At 38.3% G+C, this 19,093-nt stretch overlaps 1 protein-coding gene across 1 annotated transcript in view; it reads left to right on the top strand.

Moving 5' to 3' along the window:
- SORCS3 (sortilin related VPS10 domain containing receptor 3) overlaps window positions 1-19,093 on the top strand; it is a 620,618-nt gene that overhangs the window by 452,190 nt on the left and 149,335 nt on the right. Inside the window, exon 7 of the mRNA XM_003255445.3 lies at window positions 6,986-7,104. Within this exon, the coding sequence (XP_003255493.1) occupies window positions 6,986-7,104 (119 nt within the window). The remainder of the gene's footprint in view (window positions 1-6,985; window positions 7,105-19,093) is intronic.

The raw sequence follows: 19,093 nt of genomic DNA, 5'->3' as shown, positions 1-19,093 counted from the left end.
TAACAACTTGCCCAAGGTCACATAGATGGCCAGTGACGGGGAGTGACCGAGTGTGTAGATTCTAGTCAAATACCTAGCCCAGTTTTCTTTCCATGTTTAAAATACATAAAGGTTAGGATCACAGGTACTGGTGTAAAATCAACTGGGTTCAAATTCTAGCTCTTGTCACTTCCTAGAGCTGTGGAACTTAGGCAAATTACTTAATCATCCGTGCCTCAGTTTCTTCTGCTATAACAGGGAAATGATAATAATTGTAACTCCCTGGGTTGTTGCAAGAATGAAATTAGTTAATGCATATAGTTCCTAGAACACTAAACAACACAGAGTGAGCAGTCAAAAACGCTACTATTGTCATCGTCATTGTCATCGTCATCATGATCTTCATATAATCATCCTATTCAGGGTCAGTTTATTTAGCAGGTACAGTGGAAAGAGCCCTGAATGGGATGGTAGGACTGCTGAGATATTCATTGTCACTATGGTTTCTAAATATCTGTAACTGCCAGATTGCCTCCTGTGCCATCAAGAAGGCAGATAATGCCAGGATTCTCCTACGGGAGATGAGAAGTTTCACCAAAGCTCAAAATCCATGAACTCAGTAGAAGGAATGGAAGCTTCCTTTTATTGTTTGTTGCCTTTGTTTGTTTTTAGAACCGATTATGCTTCAAGCTCTGTATTAGATATTTGCAGCAATATTACTTCCTTCCTTGTCTTTACAGATAGGTTAGTTGCACTCCCCAGTCAAGAAAAAGGATGCAGATGGAAGCTAAATAACCTTTTAGCGTTACCTTGAATCTGCTTCTTTTCACTTATTTTCATTTGAGAGTTAATGTTACATAAAATAAACAGCTCATGGGTATTTCTCTAAGAGAAGGCCTGAAGAGCTGAATTTGCTTTTTGTTCACAATTTTAATTCACTTTTTCAATTTGTGACAATAGTATATTATTACCCAAAGAAATGGAAGTTGAGTAAATCACAGAAAGTTTTTTCTCTGAGATGACAAGAGGCTTGATGTCCAGGAAGTTTGAATGCTTAGTAATTCTCAAAGGCAAAACATAATCATGGGACACCATGTAATTAAACATAACAAAATGTATAGGCTTCTAATGTCATTCAGTTCAGTTTTACCAGCATTCACTGAAGCTTTATAAAGTCAGCCCAGTAAGAGAAAAGTGGCTAAGATTTTATTTCTGCTAGTAAAGAGGTGATCCTTTTGGAAAGGTATGGCAGAACCAGAACTGGACTTTACAGTGAAATTTGTTGATGTAGATGAGGGGCTTTCCTTGCTGAATAGAGAAAGGCTGTGGCTGCCTGCCTGAGTCCTGTGAAACTTTGAGCAGAAATACAGCCTCTTAGGAAGAAAAGAATGCTAAGGGCGTCAGATTGTCTCCATCTCTCCTCCCACATTCACCAGTTCTCTAAGCATCCTAAGGCATATTCATTTGTGAATGTCTTGTCTCCATCACTGGCATAGGAATCTTCTGAGGGCAAGAACCCGTCTTATGTTCTCTGCTTCCTGGAACCTCAGGATGTGTCTGACACCTGCAGCTTCTCTATACACCTTGAGCTAGTACAAAAGGAATGAATCAGTCAGTGTGAGGCAGCCCTTCTCACCATATGAGATCCTTGGTCCCACGTCTGTATGGTGAGAAGACATGGATGCTGGCTCCATTTAAGTGATGTTACAATGCTCCCTAAAGGGCCTGCTAGCTGTAGAACTAGTTTGAAATAGGGGTGCATATTTCCAAATAGCAGAATAATCTTCTATTCCTGGTGCAGGGAACAAAGCCTTTGACTTTTCATTTTTGTAAGTGAAGCAGTGACCACACCAGCTCTTAGAAATATATTAGGAAGACATTTTACATTTAGAAATATATTAAGCATGAAGATTAACTATTAGGAAATCACTCTCTGGTTTTTACTTAGGGATATCCAAATGAGATCTTTCTACTCTCTGTTCTTTCTAGTTTTTCATTTGAGGATATTTCAAAGGAGAGGATAGAAAATAGAAGTTCAAGAATAAGAATTAATCAAAGTCAATTCATTAACATGCAAGTATGTCACATATTTCATGAGCTTTGCTTACGTAAAAGTCCATGTGCATTTTTAACTCCCCCATTCAAGAATTTCCTTTCACATAGCACAATTTCAAATCCAGGTTAAACTCAAGGGCTGCCTCCTCTTTGAAGTTCTCCTGATTTGTCCAGCCCATATACTTTTTTTCTTGTCCAAACATCCATTGCACTTAAGGTAAACAATGACTTAAATTCAGAATATGACTTCACTGTAGAACCTGTGATATCATGGTCTTTCAATTCTCCACAACAAAATAGGACATTTGTTATAAATTGAATCTATAAAAGATGCTGAGAGTTGGATTCCTTTCCCTTTCTCTTCATAATAAAAAATAACATTTATTGATCTTTTAAAATGTATCCACAATGTGCTAAGCATTTTTCATGCATAATCTTGTTTAATCCTGATGACAGTCCTCAGAGGCACATACTAAATTGTCTGCACCTCACAGCTGAAAAGCCATGCTGCTACTTGGCCAAGGCCAGTTTGCACATAGTTAAGTCCCAGATTTGATCTCAGCACTTTCTAGCTTCAGAGTCCTTGCTTTCAGAACCACTGGAGTATGCTCAAGAGATCTGGACCACTTTCATTTTATCTGGTATCTGGTGTTATTAAAAAACAAATAAGAAGGCCACACTTGTTGGAAGCCTATTTGGGGATTTTAAGTTATGTCATAATACCTTTGTGAATTTCATCATAGAATCTCTATAACTGTATTCAGCCTCATTTGGAAGTAATGTCTAGAATTCTAATTTGAGACATTTTGCGTATGTGAGATTTGAACCAAATGATATTCCCTGCTCACCCTTGACAGCCACAGTTCCTCCATGACCCTCAGTCACTTCTGTTTGACCACAAGGCCTGCCTGACAATTTAGTTTCCCCATGCCCCTAATTTGGTTCTCGCCTGGCAGAGGGCACTGCGGCACTTATCCAGTCTCTATGTTTTGAAAAATAAAAGCATTGAGACTTCCAATATTTGAGTCCAGCTAAGACGGCAAGGCCACCAAATTTTAAGTGATTTTCAAAAACTCATTTCAGTGCTGTCTTCCTGTTAAATTGGACCTTTCATTCCATGCTGAGCAGTGGCAAGTAGAGAGCGAGCCAAGAAGTAGGACAAGCTTGGCACAACATTATACCTGCTATGGGCCAAGTTTTAGGTAGGTTTTGATTTTGTTTCTGGTGGCTTCGAATACACTGCTTAATTTTTTCAAAGTGTCCAAATGAGAGAGTGAATAGTAAATAGCCAGAGGGAAATGAGCCAGTGTGTGGGAATAAGGTGTCCCCCTGTGTGTATCTTTGATTACCAGTGAGTGCAAAGGGCTTTCTGAGACACTGGCTGGTAAGAAGGAAGCAGGTTGCCATGTCAACACCTGTGGTTTCTTTACATGTTTTTACTGCAGCTTTTCATTGTTTTAGTGCTTTATTCTAGGAGTAAATTACTAAGACTATATGGTTCCAAGAATATTCCTGGTGGGCTAGCAACAATGTGCTCCAAAGCACAGCCTGGGCTGCCTGCCTTCCCCTCTCCTCTCAGCCAGAAGTGGAAATCCAGGCCATTCTGGGCTTTCTCTGTGAACCAAGACAAAAAGGAAGGGACATACAGGCTGTCCTTAAAGAATGTTGGACAAGCTGTTGCTACAGGGTCAGGGAATAAGGGTAAGAAAGCCTGTCTCTTTCCTTATAAGGAAGGTCATGACCAAATTGCAGAGCAGAAAAGAATATAAATCATTGAACATGCACACGTGTGTTCATTGCAGCACTATTCACAGTAGCAAAGACATGCAATCGACCTAAATGCCCATCCACAGTGGAGTGGATAAAGAAAATGTAGTACATATACACCATGGAATATCATGCAACCATAAAAAAGAATGAGATCATGTCCTTTGCAGCAACATGGATGGAGCTGGAGGCCATTATCCTAAGCAAACTAACACTGGAACAGAAAAACAAATACCACATGTTCTCATTTATATGTCGGAGCTAAACATTGAGTACGTACGGACACAAAAAGGGGAGCAACAGGCACCAGGGCCTACTTTTGAGGGAAGAGGTTGGGAGGAGGATGAAAATAGAAAAGCTATCGTGTGCTATGCTTATTACCTCGGTGATGAAATAATCTGTACACCAAATCCCCACAACATGCAATTTGCCTATGCACATGTGCATCCTGGATCTAAAATAAAAGTTGGAAAGGAAAAAAAAAAAAAAACAGTGGCTCCTGGGTTTCATATGGAGTGTTGGCCTCAAGGTGTTTGGCCTGTACCATCTTTTATATTTAAATTACCGCTCAACCTTTTTTTTTTTTTTTTTTTTTTGTGAGACGGAGTTTTGCTCTGTCACCAGGCTGGAGTACCATGGCGCGATCTCGGCTCAGCGCAACCTCTGACTCCCTGGTTCAAGCAATTCTCCTGCCTCAGCCTCCCGAGTAGCTGGGATTACAGGCACACGCTACCACACCCAGCTAGTTTTTTGCATTTGTAGTAGAGATGGGATTTCACCATGTTAGCTAGGATGGTCTGATCTCCTGACCTCGTGATCCACCCACCTCGGCCTCCCAATAGCTCTCAATTGTAAAAACAAGGAAATTTAACATTTAAAAAATAGAGGCATTTAGCTTTTCTTAGAAACTCAGAATGTCTTATTTTTGCATATGAATTCTGTGTGGAGGAGCAGTTCCCCCTTAAAAACAGGCGAATGTTTGCCATTTGAGTGTAGTCTCCGCCACTCCTCAGAGATCCCTGACACTGAGACCTTGTGCCAGCCACCATTTATCATCTACCCCCGCTAATTTTACTCTCATACATAATTTGCATGGCCCCTTAAGCATTTCAGTTTATTAGGATAGTTGTAAAGGCCTGCCGTGTCATACAAAGTTATTCAGGCCGTATCCTAAGGCACTCACTCAGCAATAGTGGTGGTTTTGATGCTGGGAGGTGTTAGCCAAGGCTTAGGTTTTAGAGATGCCTCTGGCTACTTGTTTCAACTCCATCCAGTTTCCAATTCATCATCCACATGGACCCTAGATGTGAAATGAGTGCAGAAGGAACACAGATGACAAGAAAGTGTCCCAGGCAAATGGCACAGGTAATGGAGGGAAGAGAAGAAACTCTGGAAACACTTCAGAGGCAGAATTGTCAAGGATTGGGAACCAAATGGGATGCAGAAGAAAGAAAAGTTTAGAGGCTAGAGCTACTGTGCAGATGATGACTGCTGATGGGGCGAATGGAATCAATACTAGACCTAGTCAGATTATAGTTACCAAAGCAAACAGGCATTGCTCAAATTCGAACATTCAAGTAGTTATGTACAGCATGTAATGAACATGTTTCCCATTAAAATATTTCTTAAAGTAGCATCATGTTTCTAAATTAATATGTGTAATAACTAGCTACATATATGAGTAAACCCCTTCCTAGACAGAAGGTTCTTTTAGAAAGGAAAATCTCTAATTCACTGCCTTATTCCTAGTACCCAAACAATGCCCAATATGTAGTGTGTGCATAAGAAATATTTGCTGAATCCGTCAGTTACTTAAACAGAGATCATTTAAAGTACCCATAGTTTAATCTCAATTGTTATACATTTTTGCTTATGTAAGCCTTTTGCTTTTATTTGTCTGCTGCCTAGCACTTCCTTCGCTGTAGCCCCTGACACCTCTGCACACATACGTGCACATACAAGGAAACAATTGCATTAGATAGGCATATGTAATAATGCATGTGGTTTTAGATAATAAGATTTCTCCACTTTTAATCTTAAAACGATTTCTACTTTCCATTTTGATCATTTATTTTTAAATTTCATTAAATGAATAATAATCTTTTTAAAGCAAATTTTTGTGGTGGATTCTTCACAGAGACTCACCTGTAGTTTTTCCTTAATTAAAGAGCAAAAAACCGAATGGATTGCCTTTCCTTGGATAACCTTCTAGTCATAATCAGAATGCCTTTTGGAGCCAAAGATTTCCCATTCAGCTACAGCTGGTACCGTGCCTTTTTTGGGTTGCTTGAGGCGAGGGAGGAGGGTTCAGCTGTTGAGATCTCTAGAAGATTTTTACAAGTAATTATGTAAGTTTTGTAAATGTTATGTAAGAAGTGAATGCATTCTTGTTGTAAAAATAATAAAAATGTATCTAATGTAAAAAGCAAAGGTCCCACTTGAATTCTACTTCCTTGAGTCCATTTCTTTGCCTAAAAGTAATCATAGCTAATTTTCCTGTGTATCCTTTAAACATTGTTCTATGCAGTATGGCACAAGCCTAATTGGATCATACTACACATGATGCTAACTAATTTTTAAACGATTGCAGAACAGTGCGTTTTGGAGAAATTACCACGTTGAAGCATATGTATCCACCAAATTCTTCTAATTGCAGCATATACTCTGTCGTATGCATATATCTTAGTTTATTTAAGTGATCATTAATTCATAGGCATTGAGCCTCTTTCTAATTTTTCACTACTATGAACAATGCCACTGTGAATATCGTTGCCCTTGTCTCTTTGTGAAAATATGAGTCTTTCTCTAGAAAACATCTAGAGAATTAGAATTCTCTAATTAGAAAATTAGAGAGAACAGAATCTCCTTGAATTAGAATTACTGATATAAGATATGTACCTTTAAAATTCTGATACATATTTCAGATTTGTTCTTCCAAAAAGCTATACCAAATTACTCTTTCAGCAGTCTGATATGAGATGAACGATTTTTCCACTTCTCTGCCCAAACTAGATATTACGATTTTTTGGGAATTATTATAAATTCTGTGGACAAAAGCATGAAATCTCACTGTTATTTTAAATTACCTTGTTGATTCCCCCATGAAGTAGAGTTTTGTGTGCTCCATGGGGCTCCCACATGATTTTCACTTGTATCTAAGCATCACTCTGCCCTCCTATTTCAGATGCTCACTACCTCACCTGCAGGATCCAGGAATGCGCCGAGACAACTAGAAGTGGGCCTTTTGCCCGCTCCATTGACATCAGTTCCCTGGTTGTCCAGGATGAATATATCTTCATTCAGGTGAGTACAGAAAGTACAGAGGATGCCTCATTGAAGTTGGCTGCCTGCTAGGAAAAGGAGGGTGGCTTTCCCAAGGTTGTGAAGTTGTGGAGCTGAGACACTCATCCTCCTTTGCTTCAGGGGCCCAGTCCTCTGGGGAGAGCCCAGACTTCTACTGGTTTTAGTGATGCGCTGAGTCCTTCCATTGGATTTCCATTTTATAGCACAGGAGCTGTCTGAATTGACTAGTCTTGGGCTGGGTTTGAAGTAACTTAAAGTCAAATTTCTAATGGGATTTGACTTTAAGTAATTTATCAAAGCCACATTCTATTTCTACCCAAAGTGACTTGTTTAACTTGGCAATGAAAATCCCCTATAAATTAAGCATCTTTAGGATTCTTTTTCTGGAAATATCTACTACTCACTAAACTTTCCCCTTCTTTCCAGTGCTGACTACCTCCTCAATGTCCACGTCCCAAAGCGTTTACTCTCAGAACTGAGTCTTAGGAAAAATTAGATGGGACTCATATTTAGGCAGACCAGGGAAGCCTTCTTTTACATTTTGGGTCTTGTTATCTCTACTGTGTACTACAAGGAGGTACAAAACAGGGCAAAAGTAAGGGGAACAAAAGGTAGTGCTCCACCAGATGACTGACAGAGGATGCATGTGATAAATCAAACATGGCATTTGACGGCAACCTTGATTTCCTGCACTCTGCCTTTCCTTCCTTCTATTCTCAGTTGTTTTGCAAAGTATTCCCACAGGAAAGTTGAACTTTGAAAACTCCCTGAGTTGGCTCAGACCTAAGCAACTGAATGACCTTCTCTACCTGACCCCTGGTATTTCAGTCCAGATCAATCCCATCTCTTCTAGGAGACTTTCTATGAACTTCCAAGCTCAGTGTGACTCGCCATCCTCTGAACCCTTGCAGCTCTATGGTCTGTACCATTCCTCTAGCACACAGGCTATCAATGGATTTGTCTTCTCTCCAAATTGCATTTTACACTCTCTGAGAATGGGGACAATATTTTATACACACAGTTGACCCCTCTCCTTTAGCCCTAACAAGATGTCTTTGCATATCAGGGGTGCTCAGTCAATATTTGCTATATTGAACTGATTGTAGGCATCACAGTTACTTCTCTCTATAATTTAGTTACAAAGATTTTTGAGGCGTAGTAAAATACAGGAAAAGTAGCTAGCCACTCAAAAACCATCTTGGATGAAGGAGTGAAACAGGAAGGTTCTGTGGCTTCAAAAATCCCTGTTTTTTAGCTTGACGAAAATCCAGAATCTCAGGATTGTATTTCTAAGTTTTGGGAGGCCAACGGCACTCTCATTCTCTTATTCATAAGTGTTTGTTTATTGAACACATACATTGCAAAATACGTAGCACCAGTCACTACTCTAGGGTTCCTCAAGTTTCTGCCCTTGACCTGCTTCTCTACCTAGTACTCACTGCCTGAGCAATCCCTGTTTTTAAGGACTGTTTCCAAGGTTTGAAGACTTTCAAGTCAGTGAGCTGCGACCTCTACCATGTACTGCAGCCTTCCATATCAAATAACCAACTCAAGATCCCTGCATAGACATTCCACAAGTAAAACAGAACCAACAGGTCACCCTTGACCTTAACCCTTACACAGTTTGTGGCACAACCCCTACCAGGTCAGTCAAAGTCAGTCTGTGTTGCCAAATTAAATGAACCCACAGCCTTTGTTAATATCACTCTTTGTGATTTCTCTAGTGTTTCCTTTTATTCCATTCTCATTGTTATGGTCCCCATTTAAGGCCTTCATCCCTTTCCATTTAGGTTTTTTTTTTTTTTTTTTTTTTTTTTACAGTGGAAGCACAGGAGTGAGTTATGAATTTACCAGTCGGATTTCCCTTCCCTTAATGCTAAATATGCCAGAATTGTTTCTTGGAAACATGACTTAGAATGTAAAATGTTCAGACTTTTTTCATTTTTCCTTGTATTCCATAAAGTTTGCTGTAACTCTGCAGACAGATACACATATTTTTTTAAAAATTATTCTGAAACATCCCTTTTTTATTATACTGGAAGTAGACAGAAGTTTTGTCTTTAATTAGCATCAATTTTTATTTTCCTTGAAAAGATATGTGGTTTCATTATTCAATAAAGTTTTATTCATTGCCAAGTATATGTGAGGTCCCCTGTTCTAGGTGCTAGGTGCTGGGGTTAGGATAGTGGACACAACAAAGTTTCTGCCTTAGTGGTATTTAATTTTAGTGGAAGATAGGAAAAAATATGTGTATGATGTAAACGTCCATATATACATAGATATGAAAAGTTATGAAGAGTAATGTTTAAGAACATATAATTTAGAGCCCAACACCTGGCATTTGTTGAAACTGTGGCATTCCACACTTAGCTGTGTGACCTTGAGCTGTGCGTCATTTGACTTATCTATAAAAGGAAGATAATTGTAGTACCTACGTCATGGATTGCTGGGTGGATTATATTTATTAACGCTATCTGTAAAGCAGCAAAACGAAGCCCTAGAAACAGTATTATATGAATATTTGCTTTCTATCTTTCTATTTATCTTTTACTATTATCTGTCTACAAAATGTATCAGATAATGATAAGTGCTATGAATAAAAATAAATCAGGGACTGTGAATATTGAAGCTATAAAGGTATTGCTGTTTTATTTAGGGAGACTTAGGAAGGCCTCATTGAGTGGTGAACTAGGAACAGGGTGGCAGAAGATAGTGCAATCAGAGAGGAGCATGGAGCCAGGTTGTCAGGCCTTGGCTTCCTTGAGCCCACATGAAGATGGGGAATGGGCAGTTAGAGATTTGAGGCTGGGTTCAGGAGTGGGGGTGGATCATGGAGCAGTTGCAGCTGAGTGTATCCATTGTAAAATCTACAGTATATTGATGGCATTTTTAGACCACAGAATTGCCAGTTGCAGCTGAGTTGATCTATTGTGAAGTTGCCAGCATATTGATGGCATTTCTTAGACCACTAAGAAATAAGTATTGATAGAAAAGAGAAACCATCCAAAGACTGAGCCTCAGCCTACTCCAATATTCAGAGTTCAATGAGATGAGCAGGAACCTGCAATGAGACCTAGATAGACAATTTAGAGATAAGGCCGGAAAGGTGGAGGTGCTGGATCCCATTGGGCCTTGAAGGCTTTATTTTTACTATCAATGAGGTGGGAACCAATGGATTAACAATGCCCCAAATAATGTGAAAGGCCAATAAACTTGAGAAAAACATTGGATTTCATTAATCATCAACTAAACACAGATTACATGGTATCATTTGCAACTATCAATTAGCTAAGATTGAAATATGGTAAAAGAATGCCAATGAGTTGCAGGTAAACAACTACATATAGTGCAGGTACAAATACAAATCAGTGGATCATCAGCATTTAATCCACCTTTTTCTTCTCACAGGTGAGTTTGGCCATTTGCATTGACAGATATGACATATATGTCTTAGTTCTGACAGTATATGCTTTGTGTTTAATTATGATTACTTTAAAACTCCCATTGTATGGTCTGTTTGCTTTCCTGTGTGTCTTATAATTTTGAGTATTTGTATTTTTGTTCTAAGTGCTTAGCTTTATGAATAGAAATTTATATAACATACTGAATCTTCTATTTCTGGACAATATCTATTGATTTCCTGTTGGCAGCAATTACAAAATCAGTGTATTTCCTTGAATTTCTAATTTTCTCCCTCTCTTTAATTCTTCCACTACCTAATTTTGAATAATTATTTCCTAGTGTTTGTCTTACTGCTGTAAAATATAATTCTGTTAGACTTAAATATTTTATGAAGCACTACAGAAGAAGAAAGGAGAAAAAAAAGTGTGTGTTTATGACCTCTTGTCAGATTCCTCTTTCCAACCCCAGTCTGTTGACATCATCATTTTAGAGCATGAACATTCTACTCTGCACTGTAATTCCTGCATTTATTTTGATTTTAGTCTTATAGGTAAAAATATTCAATTGTCCCCAGAAGTCTTTTTCCTACAGTTTTTCCCATTTATCTCTTGTTTGTCTGAAATTTGTCTTCCAAGAAAGGCTACTTGAATGCTGAAAATATGTTTGTCTGTATCTTTTTATGTTTTAATATCATTTCTCAGGGTATAAAATGTATGTGTCATCCTCTTTCCATGAGAATTTTTACTCCAATAATTTGTTACTATTCAGACCAGTCTCAGATTTTTCTTTAAGGCATCTTGTTGTTGTTTTATTTTTGTTTTTTAACTTCAATACTTAAAGCCTTTAAAAAATATTTTGATACCAATTGCTTATTAGTTAGTGTATGCATTGTGGTTGGCCACAATGTACTGATTCTTTCTTCTGGAATATTAATTTTTTTGTTAAATAGATGAAATTTTTTCTTTATTTTTTAATTTCTTGAGAGTTTCTGTGGCATATCTTGAAATATATTTTCTATTTCAGTTTTATAGTTTTGGTTCCTTTCTTCCAGGATATCTAGGATGTGTACACTAGACAGGAAAGACAAAAGAGAGCCATAATTTCCCCCATCCTTTTTTACTCCCTGAGCAAACTGAGGAAAATGAGATTAAAAACAATCTTACATTATTCTCTAGGCTCTTTTTGCTTTATTTTTTCTTTTTCCTGTTTTTGTTTAACTTCTTTTCTGAGCTTTGCCAGTTTATATTGTGTCTCTTTCTCTCATCTCAACATACCTTCCCTGAGCGCTTGTATTTCTGCTTCAAACTCTTCTCTTATAGAGGTGATCTCTTCATCATACAGGTTATTTTAAATTATAGCAGTGTGTTTGCAATTTTTATTTGCTCTATGGAAGCATATTTTATTCCATATCTGTTATTTGTTTTTCCTGTCCCTTTCTGTCTTTATTTTCCCATATTATTTTAGCATTCTTATGCTATTTTCTTTTATCTTTATGTGTTTAACTATTGCTTATTTTTTAATGCTGTGAGTTCTTCCTGGAAAAACTATTTGAGGAGGTTCATTTTAGCAATAGATTAGGGCTCTGTTTCAGCTTAACAAGAATCCTTCTTGGTTCTCACTGAGGTTCCATATGACTCAAGATTGTTTTCTCTGTGAGTGGGTTCTTCTCATAAGACCCACTCCAGGTGGAACACAATATATATGACTCCTTTTCCACATATATTATGTTTCAGAGTTAGATTTTCATTATGGATAGAGTTTGCATTTCCCTTTCTTATTTTTCTTACTGCTCTAGGGTGATTTATAATAGGAAAGGGGAGAAGCATCATTATGATTTGGCTATTTAAAACCATTTATAAATCCTTATTATATATTTTATGAAATGTTATAAGAGCTTACTAATTGACTTCCTTCTCCCAGATCAACACTAGCCTTCCCCACCGGCCAGTCACAGGGCTAAATCAATATTTCTACATTCAGTGGCAGCTCATCACCTGTAGGGTGAAATCCAATTTCCTTACCATTGTCTACAAAGACCTCTGTGACCTGGATCCTACCTACTCCATCAGTCGCATATGAATTCCTTACCCACCACTGCTCTTCACATTCCTTCCTTGTTTCATTTTAACCTTCAATAAACATAAAACTCTTGAGTCTCCATGCACAAACTATGCCATTTCTTACTTTATATGCCTTTCTTATATATTTTTTTCCTGCCTGGGATGTCCCTTTACCAGACAAATTTATTATGTAAATTTAGGACAGACAGCACCTCCTGTAGGAAGTCTTCCCTGACATCCTCAATTGGGATTGGACTAAGCTCCAATGCAGTACTTACCCATTTGCATTATGTTTCCCCAGCCAGGTCTCCAAAAGGAATAGGACTGTGTGTTATTCATCATTGCTTCTCTTGCTTCTCCTGCTCTTAGCATAATTATTGGTACTCAATAAATGTTTGCTGAACTGAACTGAACAGAGAAGATAAGACACCATCCTATTCTCAGGAAGTGTAGTTAGTTATCTTTTTCAAGCAAGGGAATCTTGTTTCTGCAGCTAACAATACAGGACAACTTAGCCTAATTGACGATTGCTCACTGCATAAGAAATGACCATGCAATGTACAATGTCTCTGCGTTTTTATAAAACTGCTGTCCAGGAATTACCCAATATATTATTCATTGTCCTTTTTATATTCATTCATTTAAATGTATTAAAATACATTCAGCCCAGTGGGAAATGCACATAACTAAGCAAATATAATGTAATATGATGAGAGCTGTATTAGTGGAAAGCACATGTTGCTCTTGGAGAAAGAGCCTTTCACCTGACCCTAGAAGAGGGTCAGTACAAGCTTTCTCAAAAGAAGGCTATGTGTACGAGTTAAGGAGGTGAAGGAGAAAGAGCATTCTGCCCAGAGGAGAAGGCCTGGGTAAAATTAAGGAAATAAAAGAACAGAATGTACCAGGACCTCTTATGTAAGGGGCACTTGTAATTGTGGGAGGGAGTGGAGTGGTAGAAAAAGTTGGAAAATTGAACTGAACATTTTCTATTTTCTTTAATTAAATCTAGATAATGTTGTGTTCCCCTCTTTATAGTTGCTAGAAAGCACAGAACTAATTTTTTTATGAATTTTAGCAGCTTCCTCACATAAAGCTTATGGTTTTGTTATTCTTCATATCCTTTTATGCTTTGCCATTGGCCATTTTTTATTCCTTGGCTGCTTTCTTATATTCTTTTTGTTTGTTTGTTTGTTTTTGTGTGTGTATTTTTTTAAAAAATTATTAGAAACCATCTCAAATGATTTTCTGAAATCAGTGTCATTTAAAAATCTTTTTTGGGGTGGGTGTATAAGTTTTGAAAATTGAAATGAGGATCAGGATGGGCTTTATGGATAAGGTAATATTTGTATTGATTGTAGTCAGTATCTCTCTGTGGCCTAGAAAAGGGCAAGCTTTTTCATTCTGTTCATTGAAGTAAAGTTGCCTCAGCAGGCTTTGTCAAAGCAGAAAACCCACAGACCAACAGAGTAGCTTTTCCTACTCTATTGGAGAAACTACACAGATGCTATATGAACACAGTATCAGGGCATCAGAGGAGGTGGTGTTCTACCTGTTCCTGCCTACCAGTCTGTCAAAGAAAGGCCTTGGTAGAAGAAGTCACAGAGCAGCGAGGCTTGAGTCCCTTCAAGGTGGCATTCCCAGGGAGTAGCGCCAAGGCAGAACCGGACACTGAGGATTGTGCGTTCCACTGACGGATGCCTACTGGTTTGGCTTTTAAAGGGGATCTGTGTAGAGGCAGATTATTTTTTATTCCTACAATTTAAGCAGTTAAATAACAGCAAGATGAGGATGAGACTTTGGTGGGTTTGTTTTTTCATGACTATAGAAATTTGTCTACTTAAATTTCGAACTTTTAAAAGTATTGATTTCTTATATTTGGTTTTAATGCGAACAGAGACATATAACTGAGAAAGAAGAAACAAACTCACAAACAAAGGAGACCAGCCTCTCCCTTCATCCTTTCCCACCCTTATGTGCCAAGTGGAGGAGGATGCCTGGAAAGGCTGGGCTTTGGGCTTCCCAGCACCTCCTCAAACAGAGCAACTCTGCTTTTGTTTGCTCTGTATGTTAGGTTTCCTAATACTCTTTCATTTGACAAAAGGATCCTGTTGCTAAAAAATATTTGAAAACCACTGACTTTTTGCAGCCCTGTTGGCTGCGTTGGTCAAAGGTGAGGCTTTTCCATGTGTGGACAGCTGAACCGTGTGGAATGCAGGTGAGATCCAGGCCCAAGTCTTTTCTCTGCATATTAATAAATGTGATGCACATATTTAATGTGCAATTATTTACACATGAGTGAGAGATTATATACAAATGTACAGTATATGCATTTGAGAGTACAGTTTAAATAATGAAAAACCTTGGTAACCTCTTTATAATGATATTCATTCATTAAATTAAGCCTCTTCCCATGATAGTAAAAATTTTACCCTCTCCTGTTTGCCCCTATAAAGGAATGTGCCTCATGCCCAATCATAATTTTATTTCTCTTGACATATTATTTTTAATTCTGTGTCTTATGTGCAGTAGAAGGGTCCATAAACCACCCACACAGCTCCTACTATTTAGAGAGACCTCGAAGGTCTCTACTTCACCTTTTATTTTCCTATTGACTAGGAGGTAAAGGTAGCCATCCTGATGGTTTTGCTTGGGGGAACCCAGTGTTTGATCTCCTGCTGTTGGACAAGCTGAGCTGGAGATATACAGAAAGCTGTGAAATTTGTTAATCTGTCAGTTTCTTTTCTGTGTAGGGGACCTGGGGTTTTGTAGCAAAATCAAAAGACGCTAATCTTTCCCAGAAGAGCCCTTGTTTTAATAGGGAAGAGTCTGCCTGAAATGCCTCCGTTCCACTTGGATAAAAGAGAAATCGGCTTTCCTCTGTAGGGGCAGGGGAAAGCAATAAGTTGATTTCTGTGTTCTGAGCCAAGATGGTTGAAAATCCTGTCTTTTCTCCTTATGGAGTAGCGTTTCTAGTGATTATCCTGGAGAATCTGTACTTTAGCAGCAGTTGCAGTAAAATTCCTTTAGTAATAAGATTCATATCCTGGCTACTCTTGCTACTAGGGAATGTGATGAAGAAACAAGAACAGTCCCTTAGTAACCTATCACCAGCAATGTGTATATTATGTCTGCAGTAGATTGTGTGAAACCCTGCCCTATACTCTCTTCATGGCATAGAGGGTGGCCTTTAATGTGGTAAGAGTTCATTTATTCATGGAATAAACTTTCATTGAGCATGCAATTGTATTCATAAAAGGGGTATGATACTGACAAGTCTTCGAAAATTTAAAATGCAAGAGGAAAAAAAGTCCATAATTAAGATACAAATAAAGTACTCCAGAGGTAAGAAGAAAGCAGAAAATTTGAAAGAGGGACGGTCATCTTGCCTCTGCCAGGTCTTTCTCCACATCCCTAATGTCTTTGTTGCCTTAGCACAGAATGAAATTTTTCCCTCACTGTTTTAAGTGAGCCTGTAGTGCCCTGTGAGATGACGTGCTGCAACTTGAACATTCTGGAAAAGGGCATGATTTTTAGGAACTGAGCACAGGGAAAGGGTAGGAACCCTAAAGATACAGTTGGCCACTTGAGCCTGGGAGGGTTTGTGCAGATTCAGGCCAGGAGAAGAGAGTGGCTTCCCGAACCTGTGGCACCCACAACCACTCATGCAAACCCAGAACAGCTAGCTACTCCCTGAACCTTTGTAAAGATCCCAACCGGACAGGTAACACTGTGTAGATCCATTTACTACCCAGTGGTATTTTCAACTCTCAGTAATGTTCTATAGATGTGGTGAAGAAAAAAGAAACCTTATGTAACAAGGAATTCTGAGGTTGGAGCAATAACATGTATCAGACTATTTCTAGGATGATACCAGTACTACAATGAAGCCAGTTGGTAGCTTGGATACATGTTGCTGTTTTAAGAGTTCTATGTATAAACATAGAAAAATAGTACTGTTATAAAGTGTTGGGAGATGTTCCAGAAGTACTAGCAATTAACAAGTATTGGTAGCCAATTAACAGATACTTGCTGAGCCCTAGAAGTATGCCAGGTGCAATGGAGCATTGCCCCTGGTCTCCATCAGTTTATGATTCAAATAGCTAGTGGTCTGATGTGGAGAAAAGAGCCCTGACTTTAAAGACCTGGGTTGTAATCAGGAATGTGCCACCTACCAGCCAGGAAATATGACACAAGTCACTTAAACTCTCAGAGTACTGATTTCCTCATCTCTGTAGAATGGAATCATGCTACTTGCCCTTTCTAAATTGGAAGGTTGTTGTGAAGATCAAGGGAGATAATAATGGCTTTGAAATGCTTTGAACGCTACAAAGCCCTACAAAATGCAAGAATTGAGAGGCTAATCCACATGCAAAAATCAGCCTCACTGTTTAGTGTATGCACATCCTCTTTTAAGGATTTTTATAAGCCGATCACATAAAAGATTACTAGATCTTTTCTCCAAATTCGTTTTTAAATTATTCATAGATTCAATTCATGTATCAACATATGTGCATGATAAAACCTTCCAACATAGCTTCCATGGTGTTGGTTTCTTTGATAACCAACTTTTAATGATATATATGAGATGTAACTATTCTGGGATTTAATTAGCTTTCAAGACTGTTTTTGCATCTTGGTCTCAGCTCACCTGGACTTTGATACTTCATCTAAGATCCTGATTTGTATACCCATCATGGAAGGTAGACAAGCCTCCATGATGTGGCTACTGTATCCCCAGTAAATTATTATCTTTCTGAAAAAAAACCCTGAGGCAGAAATTAATAGAGTGTAATTATTCAAAGAAAAGCTATTTGGAGATGTTTTAAATGATGTTAATTTGGTCTTAATGGGAGAGATTTTGAATGTTAAATAAATAGCAATTACATCATTAGGGACACATTTACAACACAAGAGTTTAAAGCAAAATGAAAAAGTTACAAAGACAATCTTCAAAAGAAATCCAATAAAGACATCTTCAGGTGAATATTCTTGAAGTGCTTTCAGAATCTTAAGTAAAAGTGTTTTCAACAGCCAGCTCAAATGGAGGTTCTTTAAATAGCTTGGATGCATCTCCTATACGTATAATGATTACAGTGGTTTGCTGTTAGTATTTGAAATACTTCCATGAATAAACACAAATTAGTGATCTGATTGCAAAGTAATGATATTTAGTTGGCCTTTGTATGGAGCATACTCCATCTCACATCCTTCCAGCTACATTTGCCTCAGCTACTAGCTTTGCGCAGAGGTGACCTGCTATCACCTTGCCTCACCTGCACTGTGGATCCCCTGTTCCAGGGCTGATTTCTTCCCAAGTAGGATGCTTGCAAGAGACTCGTTAGCTATTCTGGTGCACATGCAAGTCTTGAAGGTGCCAAGACTCTGGGACAACTTTAGCACCAGGAATCCAGAGCTGGTGGATCAGTGCTGGTGGGAATGTAAATTAGTTCAGTCATTGTGAAAAGCAGTTTGGCGATTTCTCAAAGAACTTAAAACAGGATTACCATTTGACCCAGCAATCCCATTATTGGGTATATGCCCAAAGGAAAATAAATTGTTCTGTTATAAAGACACATGCACACATGTGTTCATCACAGCTTTGTTCACAATAGTAAAGACATGGAATCAACCTAAATGCCCATCAATGGTAGACTAGATTAAAAAAAATGGCACATATACACAGTAGAATACTATGCAGCCATAAAAAAGAACAAGATCATGTCCTTTGCAGCAACATTGGTGGAGCTGGAGGCCATCCTAAGCAAACTAACACGGAAATAGAAAACCACATACCTCATGTTCTCACTTATAAGTGGGAGTTAAACTTTGAGTACATATGGACACAAAGAAGGGAATGGCAGACCCTGAGGCCTACTTAAAGGTGGAGGGTGGGAGGAGGAAGAGGAGCAGAAAACTATCTATTAGGTACGATACTTATTACCTGGGTGACAAAATAATCTGTACACCAAATACCCATGACATACAATATGCCTATATAACAAACCTGTGCATGTACCCTGAACCTAAAATAAAAGTTAAAAAAAAAACAAAAAACTAGTGGATCAGTACTCTTCTCTTATGTCAGGTAGGCAAGTCTGAGCCTCATTCTACATGAGTTTTCATAGGCTGTCTAGTGGGATTGAGCCCTAATTGCTGACAATAATAACCCGTTTAGTAATGCACCCTGGAATGGCCTTCTCTCCCTCCCTGTTTCTTGCTTCCTAGTTTCACCACTCCTGTCCCCAGATCATTCCTCAACAAACAAAAACGATAAACTACATAAAAGTCCTTGACTCAGGCTGTACTTTTGGGAGTAACTTAATGCAAGGCAATCTTGAAAGACTCTCAAATATTTCTTGAATTCCTACTATGTATCCAGTTATTGTAGGTAGAGTGAACTATTTAAGTGAAGTAGAAGGCATTGTTCTTATCCCCATATAAATGAGATTTCTCAGTCTAAACATCCATTTCCATCCCTCTTCTCAGGGACCTGGCACTACTGATCACTCTTGTTTCCCCTGTCTTTA

Source organism: Nomascus leucogenys, chromosome 3 (genome assembly GCF_006542625.1).
Source record: "Nomascus leucogenys isolate Asia chromosome 3, Asia_NLE_v1, whole genome shotgun sequence".
Taxonomy (NCBI): domain Eukaryota; kingdom Metazoa; phylum Chordata; class Mammalia; order Primates; family Hylobatidae; genus Nomascus; species Nomascus leucogenys.
Note: the sequence above shows the minus strand (reverse complement) of the source record. Positions and strands in the feature narration are given on the sequence as shown.